The 16,723-nt window shown below is 38.5% G+C and overlaps 1 protein-coding gene across 1 annotated transcript in view; it reads left to right on the top strand.

The window, feature by feature from the left end:
- HAO1 (hydroxyacid oxidase 1) overlaps positions 1-16,723 on the top strand; it is a 57,531-nt gene that overhangs the window by 14,526 nt on the left and 26,282 nt on the right. The window contains exon 3 of the mRNA XM_054467662.2: positions 11,496-11,751. Coding sequence (XP_054323637.1) covers positions 11,496-11,751 — 256 coding nt within the window. The remainder of the gene's footprint in view (positions 1-11,495; positions 11,752-16,723) is intronic.

The raw sequence follows: 16,723 nt of genomic DNA, 5'->3' as shown, positions 1-16,723 counted from the left end.
CATCTATTAAAAAATAAGAATCTAGCCATATTAAAGACAGTCATCAAATGGTATGATTTCTAGGATTTTGCTCCAAAATTTAAGCTATTGGGTGGCTTTGTTGAGAGCATGAGATTGCTTCTTCTCAGAATTATTAATGTCCCTGATGACATTAAAATGTGACAGTGAAAAAAGTCAGAGGCTCACATGTGTATCCCAACACTGAAGTTGTTAAACACTGGGAGGTTGGTTGAAGTTGTTGTGTGCAAACTCAATACTCCTTAAAACCATTATTTAAAGGCCTATCACTGTGTTGTGATCTCCATATGATCTGCCATTTATGCCAGCACTTGACAATTCAGTAAAATGACAGAGTAATAACACAGGAATCACTACAGTAGAGCTAATGTTTTAGTCTATTGCAGAGTTCTGCCCTAGAAATACAGTGAAAACAAGGGAGGGAGAGCTAAGATGTCCCTGAGACTAATTGTTCCTTGAAAATATTTTCATAAGTAAAAAAGAGGTCTAGAGGTGTAGTGGCAGTGTGGTCACTAAGATTATATAGCTCCAGATTCGTTCAATGGACCATGATGAAAGCACTGGAATGATTAAGTCTGGTTTCCTGGTCTTTCTTGGCAGTGTTTAAATTGGTTCAGCTCCATAAATTGTAAATTAAGATTTGTTTGACAACTTTTAAGTATTTCAAGTATAATTGTAGTTGAAGGTTTGTTCTTCTTTTAGATCACTGACTTCAGAACTTTATTTTTCTGGTTAATCTCACCTGTAATTTTAGACATTCATAAAACAATGTTGACTGTGTCTATACGATGATAGATCCTCTGTGAAGACCTATATGATGGTAGTTCTCCTGTGAAGATAGGATGACACACTCAATGGACATTATGGTGCACAACTATACAAACACTTCACTATGACAGGCCCTGAGTTTAGAACCACACAACTGCTTGGTACTTGGTCATTGCATATTTTCCCCATTATGTAATGACTTCCTGTGCAGATGACAAAATGCGTTTTCTCAACAAAATTATTTTCAGTGCAGCTGTTTTGATGACTAAGTTTTGTAGGAGCTTTTTAATCAAATGCACCTAAGAAAACCCCAACACTTTAGGCCCTTTGAACATATTACACTTTTTTGCTTCCTCTTTCCTCTTTTTCCTTAAAACCATAATTTGGAAACTTGACTCTGCCTTCCCATAAAAGAGAGTTATTTTCAAAGAAATTATTTGGGTCTGAATTAACATGTTGCTTAATTGTTCGTTTGAATCTAGGTATATGATTAGTCCCACATGAATTGATGTTGCAAATAATTTACTCTCATTGATAACCAATATTTTCTATTTCCCTCTATTGTTTTGCGGTGGTGGTGGTGGTGGTGGTGGCTGTGGATGAATATCATTCTCAAATATATTATAATTCCCTTCCTCATCAAGCCCAGCATGATAAACTTCAGTTTTGCTTGATGGTTCATCATCTTATTTCTGTGTGTAAGATTGTTGGACCCGACATTAAACATTTGGAAACTATTTTATAATTGATAAATTGTGCTTTCTCAGCTTTGAGTAAATGCTCTCTTCTTCATCTTATACCATTTTATTTTTATTTGTCATTCATTTCCACTTCTGATCTGAGATCTAGGAAGCTGGACAAATCCCAGATAAGCAAGCTAAACAAACAAACAAACAACAACAACAACAACAGCAACAACAACACAACCCAAAATAAACCAAACCAAAATCATGAGATAATGGTTAAGTGTACTGAGGGGCCATCATGTGAACACAGTTTAATTCCTTGGCTTTAAAACTAATAAGAGAAGAATGCATAAACGAATGAGGCAAATGTACCTGTGACCCTCTCCAGAGGGTGCCAGCAGAGAAGAAAGGCAGATTTATCAGCAAGGTATGGCTGGCCATTGGCAAACCATGGGACAACCACTACCAACTTCACTGCCATTGCTTCATATTTCCCTCCCATTTTCAATGAGCCCCAATTTTGCTCAGGAAATCACACATATTCTGCTAATTTGGATGAGTCCTTTTGAAAGAAAATATCTACCTCATGGTTCTCAAAGTATGGCTCTTGGAACATCAGCGTCAGCAGGACTCTGAAGCTTGTTAGAAATGCAGATCTTAGGTCCCACTACAGACCTACTGAGTCAGAATCTGAATTTTGTTAACATACCCGTGTGATTCCTCAAAGATTGAGAAGCCATGGTCAGAGCCTGGGATGAAAGTTCCTGTTGGTTCCAAGCCAAAGCTATAGTTCAGGTCTTCACACCTGACAGTATTAGATGTAGATGGATATTGTTCCCTTCTGAAGACCCTCAAGGTCTTCTGAGAGCCTATTAAGTTTGGAGTGACTGCCTGAAATGAGTGAGAAGTCACAGGGAGACTCTAGATAATTGAGAGATGTGTTCACAGTAGTCTTTGATAAAAACCTGGGATGGGCAGGCTTAGTATCCAGGCCCCTAAAATTTATGTATACAATGGATTTCCTATTTTTGCTTCTTTACATCCAGATTACCTGGATCAGAAATAAATATTTTCATTAAGGCTTGATGTGACAAACAAACAAAACAAAACTCTGCCAAGCTCTAGAAGAACAATTGCATTTCCCAGCCACAGGGAGAACACTGCCAGTTTATGCTGTTTTCCAAAGCTATTTACCTGTCCTAGCTCATTTAAATCACTGTACATTGGAGTTTAGGATTTGTGTCAACCCCAGAGGTAGCTGCATTCATACCTGATGAGTTCTTTTAAATCTCAGAAGTTGATTGTAAGTTCCATAGTATAGGAAATTTAACCAAGCCTCTATTGAATGGCAGTTTAGAAAGGTCGAGCTACACTTAACCTTATGTCAGGTTATTGCAGACCCTTGTGGCATTTTTCCACCCTAGGACATGTGATTTAACTCTAATAGAAATCTTTATTATGGGTGGGTCTGAGATTAACTTTTATTCTATAAAACAGAAATCATTCCACTGGCTGTAGCTCATTTTTTGAGATGGAGTGGGGGGAATGGATGATAGTAAACAAGGATATTAATCTCACTTATTTCTATATCACTATATTTATAGTTACATTGCAAATGGAAGAGTAGAGAAACCAAAAACATATACTGGGAACTTTACAATTTTTCTTCCAAGTATTATTGATTGATGTTTGGACTATGCAAGTGCTCTCAGCCCCTTAGACTCACTCTGCAGCTCCCCCCATGGAAATTTGTAAACAGGTTAGGGTGGGGATAGGGAAAACATGTTCTTGTTTCACTTCTTGGATTATTTGTTCCAGACTCTCCAAAGTAATGTGTACCTTCGGAATGCGGAAATTATCTCCTTAGATATTCTCTCCCTATATATGTCCTCACAGGGAGTTCTTGGAATTGGAGAAGATTCCACTCTCCTTTAGGAGCTTTCTCCATAAAGATATTGAGCATTGGACACTATATTTGCAACGGAAAAGAGGAATGGGTCTCTTGAGCATCAAAATCATTGTAGAAGAATCTCCAAACTGTTTTTCAAAATGTCTGTACTAACTTACATTCCTGCCATCAATGGATTCCCTTTTCTTTGCATCCTCACCAACACGTGTTATCATTGGTGTTTTTGATAATAACCATTCTAACAGTTGGAGGTGATACTTCATTATGATTTTATTTAAATTTCCCTGATAATTAGTGATACGAGATTCTTTCATGTATCTATTGGCCATTTATATCTCTTCTTTTGAGAAATGTCTGTTCAGATCCTTTGCCCATTTTTTTTCTTTTTTCAACTTTTATTTTAGAATCAGGGAGCACATGTGCAGGTTTGTTACAAAGGTATATTGCATGATGCTGAGGTTTGGAGTGCAAATGAATCCATCACCTAGGTAGGGACCATAGTTCCCAACAGGTAGTTTTTTCAGCTCTTTTTCCCCTCCCAACCCCACTGTTGTATTCCCCAGCATCTATTGTTACCATTTTTTTGACCATGTGTATCCAATGTTCAGCTTCCATTTGTAAGTGACAACTTGTGGTATTTGGTTTTTGGTTACTACATTAATTCACTGAGGATATTGATTTCCAGCTGCATCCATGTTGGTTCAAAGGACATGATTTTGTTCTTTTTTATGGCTACATAGTATTCCATGGTGTATATGTACCACATTTTAAAAATTCAATCCACCATTGATGGGCACCTGGATTGATTCCATGTCTTTGCTATTGTGAATAGTGCTTTGATGAACATGCAGGTGCATGTGTCTCTTTGGTAGAATGATTTATTGTCCTTTGGGAATATACCCAGTTAGTGGGATTGCTGGGTCGAATGGTAGAAAAACTCTCAGTTCTTTGAGAAATCTCCAAACTGCTCTCCATAGTGGTTTATTTAATTTACATTCCCTACAGCAGTGTATCAGCCTTCTCTTTTCTCCACAGCCTTACCAACATAGTGTTTTTTGACTTTTTAACAAAAGTAATTCTGACTGGTATAAGACGGTATATCACTGTGGTTTTGATTTGCATTTCTTTGATGATTAGAGATGATGAGCATCATTTTCATTATATTTATCAGCCTCTTTTATGTCTTTGTTTGAGAAGTGTCTGCACATGTCCTTTGCCCACTTTTTAATGGGGTTATCTGTTTTGTCTTGTTGATTTGTTTAAGTTTCTCATAGATTCTGGATATTAGACCTTTGTTGGATGCATAGTATGCAAATATTTTCTTCAATTTTGTAGGTTGCCTGTTTACTCCTTTGATTGTTTCTCTTGCTGTCCTTTGCCTATTTTTTAATTGGGTTATTTGTTTTCTTGATATTGAGTTGTTTGAGTTCCTTATTTATTTATTTTTTTGGATATTTGCACTCGTTAGATATATGCTTTACAAATATTTTCTCCCAATCCCTGGGTTGTCTCTTGATTCTGTTAATTGTTTTCTTTGCTGTGCAGAAACTTTTTAGTTTCATACAATTCCTCAAAAAACTAAAAATAGAATTGCCATATGATCCAGCAATTCTACTTCTGGATATTTATTGAAAGGAATTGAAATCAGTATGTTGAGGAGATATCTGCACTTCTATGTTCGTTATAGCATTATTCACAATAGTCAAGATATGCCATCAACCTAAGTATCCATTGACAGATGAATGGATAAAGAATGAGGTGTATGTACACAAAGGAAAACTATTCAGCCTTTAAAAAGTGGGAAATTCTGTAACAACATGGATAGACAAATACTATATAATCTCACTTATATGTGGAATCTAAAAAGGTAGTTCTCACAGAAACAGATCGTAAAAAGGTGGCTACCAGAGGCTGGAAGAGGAAGGAAAAGAATGAGGAAAGTGACATATTGATCAAAGTTGTACAAAGTTTCAGTGCAACTGGAGTAATAGGTTTTAGTGATCTATTGTACTGCATGGTGACCACAGTTAATAGTAATGTATTGTATATCTTTAAATTACTAAAAGAATAGGTATTTAATGTTCTCCCTACAAAAAAATGATAAGTTGGTGTATTAGTCCACTTTCACACTGCTGTAAGGAGCTGCCCGAGACTAAGTAATTTATAAAGAAAAGAGGTTTACTGGTTCACAGTTCTGCATGGCTGGGCATGCAGGCATTCCATGGCCTCAGGAAGCTTACAATCATGGTGAAAGGGAAAGCAGGTATGTCTTACATAGTGGCAGGTAAGAGAGCCTGTGTGTGAAGTGAAGTGGGAAGAGCCCCTCATAAAACCATCAGATCTCGTGTGAGCTCACTAACTAGCATGAAAACAGCATGGAGGAAATCACCCCTATGATCCAATCACCTCTTTCCCTCAGCACATGGGGATTACAGTTCCCTCCCTTGATGCGTGGGATTACAATTTGAGATAAGATTTGGGTGGGGACACAAAGCCAAACCTTATCAGTTGGTGAGGTGATGAATATGGCCATTAGCTTGTCTAAATTTGTCCGCAATGTATACATAGATCAAAACATCACATTGTACCCCATAAACATGTGCAATTACTATTTTCCAATTAAAAATAAACATAAATAAATAAAAATAACTGCAAAGGAAAGCTGGCTGTGGAGAAGATTAACAAATAATGACATTAAGAAATTCAGGTCCTTGGCAAAATTAGAAATACATACAAAGCTATCCAGGACTTATTTTTCCAAATGCATTAGGCGTCCTCTCACCTTACCCTTTACAATTGCATGGCTTCAGAGATTACACAGAAAATGTTCAGAAACATTGCCACAGTAGATGATCTTGCAATGCTATGAAGTGGGCAGAACAGCTGTGGCTACAGCAATTGTGCAGATAGAATGTACTTCATGGATGGCAAGAATGGGACTGTGGGACGGGCTCTCAATCCATTCTACCCTGTTGTTGTTCTGAAATGAAAGTTTTATCTCCCAGTTTATATATGTAGCCTTATCTTTGATGCTTCAGTACCTGAGACCTGGCCAGTGTCCCTTTTAGTGATTGTATGTGTGTGTGTGTCATATGCAATTTCCTTATAGCAAAGGCACAGTGTATCACTGTTTAATTAAAGAAGAGAAAGAAATGCCAAACATACGAATAAAGTCTGAATATATCTGTAACATTAAAAGTGTAGGTGTCTCTCTTTGAAGATATATCTTAAGGATGATGAAAGAGTCAGTGAGTAAAAGTAAGAGAAGAGAGTCCTGGGATTTCATACAAGATCAGTGTTACTTGATGGTGTAGGCTCCTAGATATTTCATCTTTAGGGTATACCAACTATTACAAAAGCCAAGATTTTTAGATTTGGATCAACATTAGGGAACTTCATTCTGGGCAAGAACCAGGCTTTGCCTTTATGTTAATATGACCTCAGCTGTGAGCTCCATTTTGCCAGGCATCGTAAAACTGCAACACGTATCATTGGAATCTTCCGTTACAGTCTAATACATAGCCACACATTGTGAGCAAGAATGAAAGCCAACCCCTGTCCTTTGCAAAATGCAATCAGACACTGCCTGCTTTGGAAGCAGGGGGTCAGAATTTCATTGTGGACAATGGATAAGGAGAGTAAAACGGCTTAAAACTTTCGTGCTTTCAAGCCTTAGACTAGGATAACTATAATCATAACTTTTTGATGAAGTCTGACCATGCTACGTCATTTATAAAATTTTGAAGCTTGTAAGTATTATCCCAAAATAAGCAGTGTGAACTCAAAGTGTTTATCATTGTCTCTCAGGCAAAGGTAATAATTGAATTATTTAGCAAAGGACTTTGAGCAATTGGAAGAGATACTCAGCTGCTGGTCTCTAGTGCTCTAACAGAGTGGATGCCCCCCGCTCTGCCAGGCACTGATGTTTAAGTTGGTGGATTGTGAGGAAGTCTGGGGATTCCTTGGGGAGAAAAGGAAGTGATGACATATTGAAGCACAATGACATATTGAAGAGACTCGGGGGCTGGGGTGATTAATTTCAGAGCTGTGGCTATTTACCAATTGGAGTGTAAGTATTTTAATATTTTAACAAACATAATTGCCATTCTGGTATGTACCAACTTCATCTCAGATATGTCCTTAAGATATAGGCAAATTCTTTATTGCCTGTCTGAATGGTTCATATAAATTCCCAGGCTCCCTTAGCTCATTCTAACATAAAACTGTGTTAAAAATAATGAATGCAATTCATCAATAATTTTCCTTTGTCATAGCAAATAGTCACAAGTGGATTGAGATCAGAGTAATCACTCATATTTGTTCCGGGGAGAAGGGAGCCTGCTGTTTTGCTCCTCTGTTTTCTCCTAGGACTAGTATCTTAGCTTCAAATGATAATACCTTAGCACAGACTCTGATATTCCTCTTACATGCAGGAGCATTCTCTTGGAATAATTTTGGGGACCTCAATTCAAAATTTCAGCAATGTATGATTTAATTATTGGAAAATAATCACTGAGCAGCAATAACTCCAGCAGTTACTTCTATCAAGGCAGAATCAGGAAATAGATGGTATAGACCAGACTTGCTTCTCTCTAAATATGCATACTCAAGTGATTTGGTTAAAATGTTTGTGAGGGCTGACATTTCCTGCAAGTCAGACGGTTTAAGAGAAGTAGAAATTATGTGTATTTTGCAGCATTTTGGTAATCTGTGTGGAGTGTCTGTAGATATTTCTTATGAGTTCAAGGAAATCCTTTTGTGGATTTTGATGTTCCTATTGGCAGAGCTGCTGCTCGACTACATGATGTCTTTGTATTAACTACAAAAACAAGCCCTATTATCTGAGTGATTCTCTCTTCCAGACCCCTTTGTGCATCCACACTCTGCACCTCCAGTATACGGAGGACCTTCCCACTGGATTCTAAGATTCCATACCTTCCCAATGCATAGAAGTGTCTCTCATGCACATGGCAAACCTACTGTCTTGGATGTCACTGCCCTGAAATATTGAGGGAGTACATTTATCTATGCGTGGTACCAGGGAGTCATTTAGGCACGTAGGAAGTCTAGAAAGATCATTGCCCTGGGACAGTGGTCAGCCATGCTGAGTTCTCCTATTTTGTTGCTCATTTCTGTGTGACCTTAGGTAACATCCTCTTCAGGACATTTTTTTTTTTTTTTTTTTTTTTGTTAGGGACTCTCGCTCTGTCATCCAGGCTGGAATGCAGTGGTGTGATCTCGGCTCACTGCAACCTCTGCCTTCTGGGTTCATGCAATCCTAGTGCTTCAGTCTCCTGAGTAGCTGGGACTACAGGCATGTGCCACCACGCCCAGCTAATATTTGTATTTTTAGTAGAGACAGGGTTTTACCATGTTGATCAGGCTGGTCTCGAACTCCTGACCTCAAGGGATCTGCCTACCTTGGCCTCCCAAAGTGCTGGGATTACAGATGTGAGCCACCAACCCTGGCCAGGACATAATTTCTTTCAGGTGAATTGATTGTTAGAGGATTTTGATCCAAGCAATCAATGTCCCTTGGTGTTCCTTTCAAACAGCAGTAAGTGACCTGAATTTATTTTCCACATTTCCAAATCTTAATGAAAATCAGACAATGGTCTATATGTTCATTTGTGTTGTTATTTAAAAAAATGTGGGTTTTAGACAACATTTTGCCAGTCACGAATTCCTATAGAAGAAATTCCCAAAGGAACTCTTTGGGAGAACAGACTAGTGATCTACAGACATGATGACCTCCAACTCAGATCCTCTGTAGGTAACCACTGACCGGGAGAATATGTATGAAAAACATCTTCAAAGGCATTGAAAAATTAACATTTATCAAAAACAAAATCCATTTTATTACATTTGAACTTAGACCTTTACTATCTAATGGCTGTGGTACTATTTAAATGTCAAAGTGTGATCTAGCATCAGTCTCATCTGGTTAGAAATGCAAACTCTTGGGCCACATCTCAGACTTACTGGACCAGAAGCTCTGTGGGTGGGACCCAGAAATCTGTGTTTCACATGCCCTCCAGGGGACTGTCCTGCTAAAGTTTGAGAATCATGGAAGCTTTTTAACCTCTCATTATAGCTTTATAAGCAGCAACTCACTGGATTCCTATCAACATCCTATGAGTGTGATTTGGACAACTGTATTTATACCCATTTGATGCATGGTAGGCACGCAGATGAGTCAAATGACTTGGAGGAATAGAGTTTTACATAATATACTTTTATATATTTATACTTTATAACAGATTTGACTGTTTTATATATTGCATATAAACATTATATCAGTTTCTCCTCCACTAAGGCGGACTCCAATTTTACTACCAATTTTTGGAAGAAAGCCTACCTATCACTCATGTTCTTTCAAGTATCCTCTAAAACTATTAGTTAGATGATTCTGTTTAATTTTCCATTTATTTGCCCATTTCTTGCTACCTTTCCCCCCAAAATGTAACTGCTACCTTGCTCAAAAGGATGTGTCTACTTGGGATATCTAGCACACACATTTTATGTGATTTTAAAAGACAACATAAATGGTAAACTACATATTTAATAAAATTTTGAAAAATAAAATTTTAAAATTAAAAAGGAAGAAAAAAATTAAACTAACCCCATAATTCTCCCACTTGTCATTAGCATGTAGTTTGTTTAGATTCATCTACCAATAAGTAGAATTGTACAAATTTGATATCATGTAATATATGTCATTTTGTAAACTTTTTTCTTTCCTTAATATATCTATATATCATAAATATTTTTCTATGTCTATATTATTTTAAAATTGTAATACCCAGAGTTCTCCAGAGAAACAGAATTAATAGGATCTCCCTCTTGGAGATTTCTCATCTTTTTCTCTCTCTTAATAGATACAGATAGATACATACATATGTCTATCTCTCTATCTCTATCTTTATCTCTAAAACACCTATCCATAGATAGACATTTTTAGGAATTGGCTCATATGTTTGTGGAAGCTTGCAAGTTCAAATGCACAGAGTAGGTGGGCAAGCTACCAGGGAAATGTTGATGTTGCAGTTCCAGTCTGAAGGCAGGCTCCTTGCAGAATTCTTCTTTTTCTTAGCAGTCTTACTTCCCCTTCCTCTTCCCCTTCCCCATCCTCTTCCCCTTCTCCTTCCCCTTTCCCTTCTTCTCCTTCTCCTTCCCCTTCTTCTTCTCCTTCACAGACTTATTTTTAATGCCTTGAGCTGATTAGATAAGACCCACTCACATTATGAGGGATAATCTGCTTTACCTATAGTCTACTAATTAAAATGTTAATCTCATCTAAAAAACACCTTCATAGCAGCATTCAGACATGTTTCACCAAATATCTGTGCACCATGGTTTAGCATATTGATGCAGAAAATTGATTATCATAATAATATTAATTATTATTTTTTTGAGATGTAGTTTCACTCCTGTCACCCAGGCTGGAGCGCAATGCTGCAATCTCAGCTCACTGCAACCTCTACCTCCTAGATTCAAGCGATTCTCCTGCCTCAGCCTCCTGAGTAGCTGGGACTACAGGCGCCCACCACCATGGCCGGTTAATTTTGTATTTTTTTAGTAGAGATGTGGTTTCACCACGTTGGTCAGGCTGGTCTCGAACTCCTGACCTCAGGTGATCCACCCGTGTCAGCCTCCCAAAGTGCTGGGATTACAGGCGTGAGCCACTGCACCCAGCAATAATATTAATTTTAATGGGTGTGTTCATTTCATTTTATATATGAACTACAATTTAACCAATCCCCTAAGGCTGGATGTTTGAGTTCTTAATATTTTTTGCCTGTATTTACAGACACCTTTGACTATTGGACTCATTTTGTTCTTCAGGAACAATATACAAAGTGTGGAAAGAAATGTATATTTCTAATCATTGGAAAAAAAACACTGAGTAGCAATAACTCCAGTAGCCATTTGTATCAGAGGAGGTAGAATCAGGAAATAGATAGTATGGGCCAGACTTGCTTCTCTCTTTAAGAGATTGGACTTCATATCGCCAAATTGCCCTTCTAGATGTCTTTACTCATCCAACTACAATTCAAAGGCTTGGGAGGGTGAGCAATGCCAGGCCCATCTTGATCATCCCCTTTCTTTCTCAGCCTGTCAGTCCCTGGGAACGGGCATGATGTTGAGTTCCTGGGCCACCTCCTCAATTGAAGAAGTGGCGGAAGCTGGTCCTGAGGCACTTCGTTGGCTGCAACTGTATATCTACAAGGACCGAGAAGTCACCAAGAAGCTAGTGCGGCAGGCAGAGAAGACGGGCTACAAGGCCATATTTGTGACAGTGGACACACCTTACCTGGGCAACCGTCTGGATGATGTGCGTAACAGATTCAAACTGCCACCACAACTCAGGTAACCATGATCACGTGGGCCCTGAGCTGAGGTGAAAGGGATCTTGACAGGGAATGTTAGGGTCTGGGTTCTACTGATAGCATCGTTGCTAAATATCTGGTTAATCTTCAGCTAATCATGTCCCTTTTGTAGATGTCACTTTTTTGAGATACACAATAGAAGCAGAAATGGCCTCTATAAAAGTCCAATAAATTTTCAGACCAGAGTGCATTAAGGGCCTTGGCTTTGGGAAGTATGAATTCCTACACAGATGGAAGATACTTAATTTTGCCCAAGCAACAGTTTATTATTATCATCCTGGTGCCCTATTTCTTTGTTAAAGTCAAAGAGCCACCTTTACCTTTTATTTTTAGTGGTACATGGAACAGCTAAGGCTAAGAAGATTGAAGAAAGAAAATAATGGAGATTTAAAAAAGCCACATCTTTGATCCCTCACTGTCTACTTCTTCTTTCAGCAATATTCCTTTCACTGTGGTTCGTCCATGGGTCAAGATTCATTCATTCATTCACTCAAATCATTCATCTTAGCAAAAACAATATATCACATAATCTGATGTTGAGCTATAAAGGTTTCATCAGGTCATTCATTCACCCTGTCCACAAGCTGTGAATTATTATCTCTTTCTTGGTTGTATTTTGGGATTACAATCATCTTGAGTCAAAGCTGGAAACTGAGTGGAAGTCTCTGGGAAAGACTCAAACCTCCTTAAGCTATACACTTATTTTCCCCATCAGAATTTCCTTCCTTTATTTTCCACCAAAATGTGCTCTTGGATTTTTCATATGAATGTATAGTGTCCCTCAGGCCTATAAGTATTTGAAAAGGGATCAAAATCTTAGTTTTAATGGAGGACATTTTTATGATGGACTCCTACAGCATCCATCAGAATATGTAAGATGATGAGAACTGTCTTCCTGTGTTCCCAGATCTCATGCCACAGAGGCCCTTGCTTACTCTGTCTATGTTTGAATTGTATTTGGGGGGGGGCAGGAAAAAACAACAAAAACAAAACTAGAGCTAGCAAAATTGAAAAAATATAAAAGATGAAAGAAGCCACATGTAAACATACTGTGTTTACTCTTCAAAAATATTCAAAAATGAAAAGATCCAAAATCAAATTAATATTCCCCTGGAATTTCATGTCTATTACAGTGACTGTGGAGTGAATCTCACCATGAAAGTTGCTGCAGAGTCTTGTATAAGTTTCACATACTTTTACTGTGTTTGTGCCTATGTGAGAATAAACTACTGTGCATAAAATCTTGCTGTTGAGCCATGTGTGAATTAGCTGTGTGATGTTACCTCCCTGTTACTACCAGGCTGGTTTAGGATATTATTTCTGTATGTGGCACCAGGATTAGACCAATGACAGAAATAGAAAGCGCTCTCCCTGCCAAACTGGCCATTAAAACTGTTCCACATATCCCAGACTCAGGGTTACCTAAACACCCTGTGTTTAAAGAGAACAAAAACAAAAGCCTCTGACATAGTCTTATTCCTTGCCAAATTCGTCAGAAAGCTGATGGATTCAAATTCCCCCAATATGAATCCTGTATTTACATTATTTCTCTATTTTGACTACTTTTTTTTTTTAAGACTTTCTAAATAGTTTCCCACTATCGAGGCTTCTTACAGGAAACATTTCTCATTATTTCCCCTTGGCCATTTGAAAAGGAATTTGTTCTTCCTTTTCCTCCATCTCTTAATACTACTACTACTACCAACAGTAACAACAATAATAAGTACAGTAGGGTTTTTTTGTTTTGTTTTTAACTTAAGACATACTTTCTTGTTCTGGATGCCAAAATACGTTTCACAGAGGCATCTACTTAGATGGGGTGCAGATGACACAGTTGTTAATTCTGGCAGGTACCTCTTGCTTCTTCACTGCTGGGGCTACTCAGTGAGTGGCAGGAAGGTTGATTTGCTTTCCCCCCTTTTCTTTTGCTCCTGGGCTCCTTCCCAGATGATGTGAAGGGCCATGAAACAAAGACCCTTTTCAGCTGTCGGTGTGCATAGAACTGGCTGCGGCTTCCTAGCTTGTCACATCTCCGGTCTGAAGATGATCAAATAATGAGCAACACATCCAGGTTATAGGGAACACGGGAAACACCCCGCAGCTGGGTGTACCCCAGCCCCTCAGAGTGCACATTGGTGTTGTTTGTCCTAGTGGACTTCGGAGTAGGCCAGTGCCTTCTGGTCAGTTCCTCAGTGGCCCACATTCAGCTCTTAAAGGCAGAGCACGCTAATGGGAGGTCCAGGCTTCCGCCTGAGGCCAAATACACCCAAAAAGCTCATCTGTTATAGCCTGATATGAAATCGGTTTCTTTCTGCAACTGACCTGACTCATAGAAGGTGAAGCCTGGCTTTTCATAAGTGAGGTTTGGCAGGCAAGGGAGGCAGGAAATCCAGAGGAGAATGAGCCTGTAAAGCATGGCTCCTTCCAGCCCTTGTTACTTCCTCTGCCCAAGTGTGGGGGAGGGTCCCGTCTCTTGGCATCTGGGCCCAGCAAGAGTTCAGAGGTTTGGTAGTCTCTGCTTGGTCCACATGCAAAACACATGTATGTGTATACGTTATTAATAGCACGGGGGTTCCTGAAACTGAGACGGAGTAAGGAGTCTTCTCATCTGCTCTTGGAAGAAGCAAGGAATGAAGCCAGTTCAGTAGACTGGTTCCTGAGGCTTTGGTGCAGGAACTTTTTCTTTCTCCATATCCCCATGGAGATGGTTCATTTACCCTGAATTAAGATTTGGCCCTTCAGTGCAGTGCCAAGGCAGTTTAAAGAGAAGAAAAGTAATTTCTGATCATTGACTAAGATCAAGGTAAATCATGACACTTACCCTTTCTATGATTTGCCAGTGACATGTTTTCTTAAGCCCAGAAGTGATTTATCGATCGCAGCAGCCAGAATATATCACACTAAAACAGATCAGCCTGCCACTGTCTTCTCAGGTCTCTCATGATTAAAGCGACCAGCTTTAAAGTAGACTCAATGTGAATAGGTCTCCATGACCTCTGCCTCACTGCGTAGCACTCGCATCCTCACCCACTCTTCCACTCTGGCTTCCCTGCCATACTTTCAATATGCCAGGCATGGTGGAACCCTGGAGCCTTTGTACTGGCTGTTTCCTCTGCCTGTAACAGTCATTCGCAGAATCAACACATGACTAATAGCCTCACTTCCATTGAGTCTTGACATTAGGAATGGATATACATATCTCTATATTGGGAAACCACAACAAAAATTGATGGTAGAGATGCAAATATGAGCAAGGTAACAGGGTGGGGGCAGGGGCAGGGGAGAGAGGTCAGTGGAGGACTTGGCACGATAGCCTCTTAAATGACACAATAGCCTCTTAAATTTTTGGTTAGGAAATCATTCACATCTGTAAGTATGGCAGGACAAAGATGTCCATGAATGAATCCCAGGAACCTGTTACTTTACCTGGCAAAAGGGACTTTGCAGATGTGATTAACTTAAGGGGTTTGAGATGGGAAGATTTTTCCTGTTTTATATCAGTAGGCTTGATATAATTAAAAGGATCCTTATAAGAGGGAAGCAAGTGTGTCAGAGTCAGAGAAAGAGATGAAATGACAGATGTAGAGGTTGGAATGATGTGGTCAGGAACCAGGGAAAGGAGGGGGTATCTAGAAACTGGAAAAGACAAGGGAATAGGGCTTCCCCTAGATTCTCCAGAAGAAATACAGCCCTATTGATATCTTGAGTTTAGTCCAATGAGACTTATTTTAGACTTCTGACATTTGGAACTGTAATATAATACCTTCATGTTATTCTTATTGCTGTTGTAACAAATAACCACAAACACAGTTCTACTAATTTCCTTCTCAATGTAGCTTCTCAATTTTGCCAACACTGGTTACCATACATAATTAAAGTTTCATTTTGAGTCTCTGAAAACTCACATCTCTCTTAATCTGCTCTACTTTTTTCTTGGCTTTGTATAGTGCTTATGTTCTGATACACTTTGTAATTTACTTATTGATTATGCTTACCATGGGCAGGGATTCTTAACTGTTTTATTTATTTATATATCTTAAACATTGAAAACACTGGCATGTAGTAGATGCTCAATAAGTAATTGTTGACTCAATCAATAAAATGTACCAGAACATACAAGATTTTCCCAATGGAACATAACTAGTAAGAGGCTGAACCAGGATTTGAACTCAAAATTCATTCCCTGAACCTTCTTCTAGCAGCAACACTGAGGAAGAAATTACCAGGGCTGTGTTCTCAACACAAGTGTTTTCCTAACCACAGAATTAAAGGCTGGTGGCCCATGTATCAGTGTCTGTATTTATGAGCCCCTCTTTCGATCTCTTTCTTTTCATATTGTGTTGATGCTGTAGCCTCTATTGGTCATTTCATTTTTTCATTTCCCAAGACAGAATTATGTGGCTTTATCTTTAATGTTGCATTATCAATACTTATAATAAATAATATTATGTATTACTCAATATTCATGATTATTAGTGTTACTATTGGTTATTTAATAATGTTTAACTTACATTAGCAGTTGTTACTATTTTTATGATGCTAAATTACTAACAGCTAAAACAACTTCTATATTAAAAAGTATATTTGAGTGTCACTCAAGAGGTAATGAGTACCTTACAAAGAAGGAATCTTGTTTCTTACCTTTGCGTCACTAAACAGATCAGGATTTGGAGAATTAAGCCCTAAGTAATAGTGTTATTATTTTGATCTCGACCCTTTTTTTCCTTACGAAATGGAATACTTTGGTTATCAGAAGCCACTTTAAGCTCATATATATATATATATATATATATATATATATGTCATAATCCGAATAAAAATAGCATTCATGGAGGTTTCTTTTGGAGCCCTTGGTAAAACACTCCATCGTGGGTCTCTGTCAAGATATCTGAAAACTTTTTCTTGGCTTCTGGCTTTGAACAAAGTTTCAGAGTAACAACAAGGCTTCATTG

This window comes from Pongo pygmaeus, chromosome 21, assembly GCF_028885625.2.
Source record: "Pongo pygmaeus isolate AG05252 chromosome 21, NHGRI_mPonPyg2-v2.0_pri, whole genome shotgun sequence".
Taxonomy (NCBI): Eukaryota; Metazoa; Chordata; class Mammalia; order Primates; family Hominidae; genus Pongo; species Pongo pygmaeus.
The sequence above is the reverse complement of the archived record's forward strand: the minus strand, read 5'-3'. Positions and strand labels throughout refer to the sequence as shown.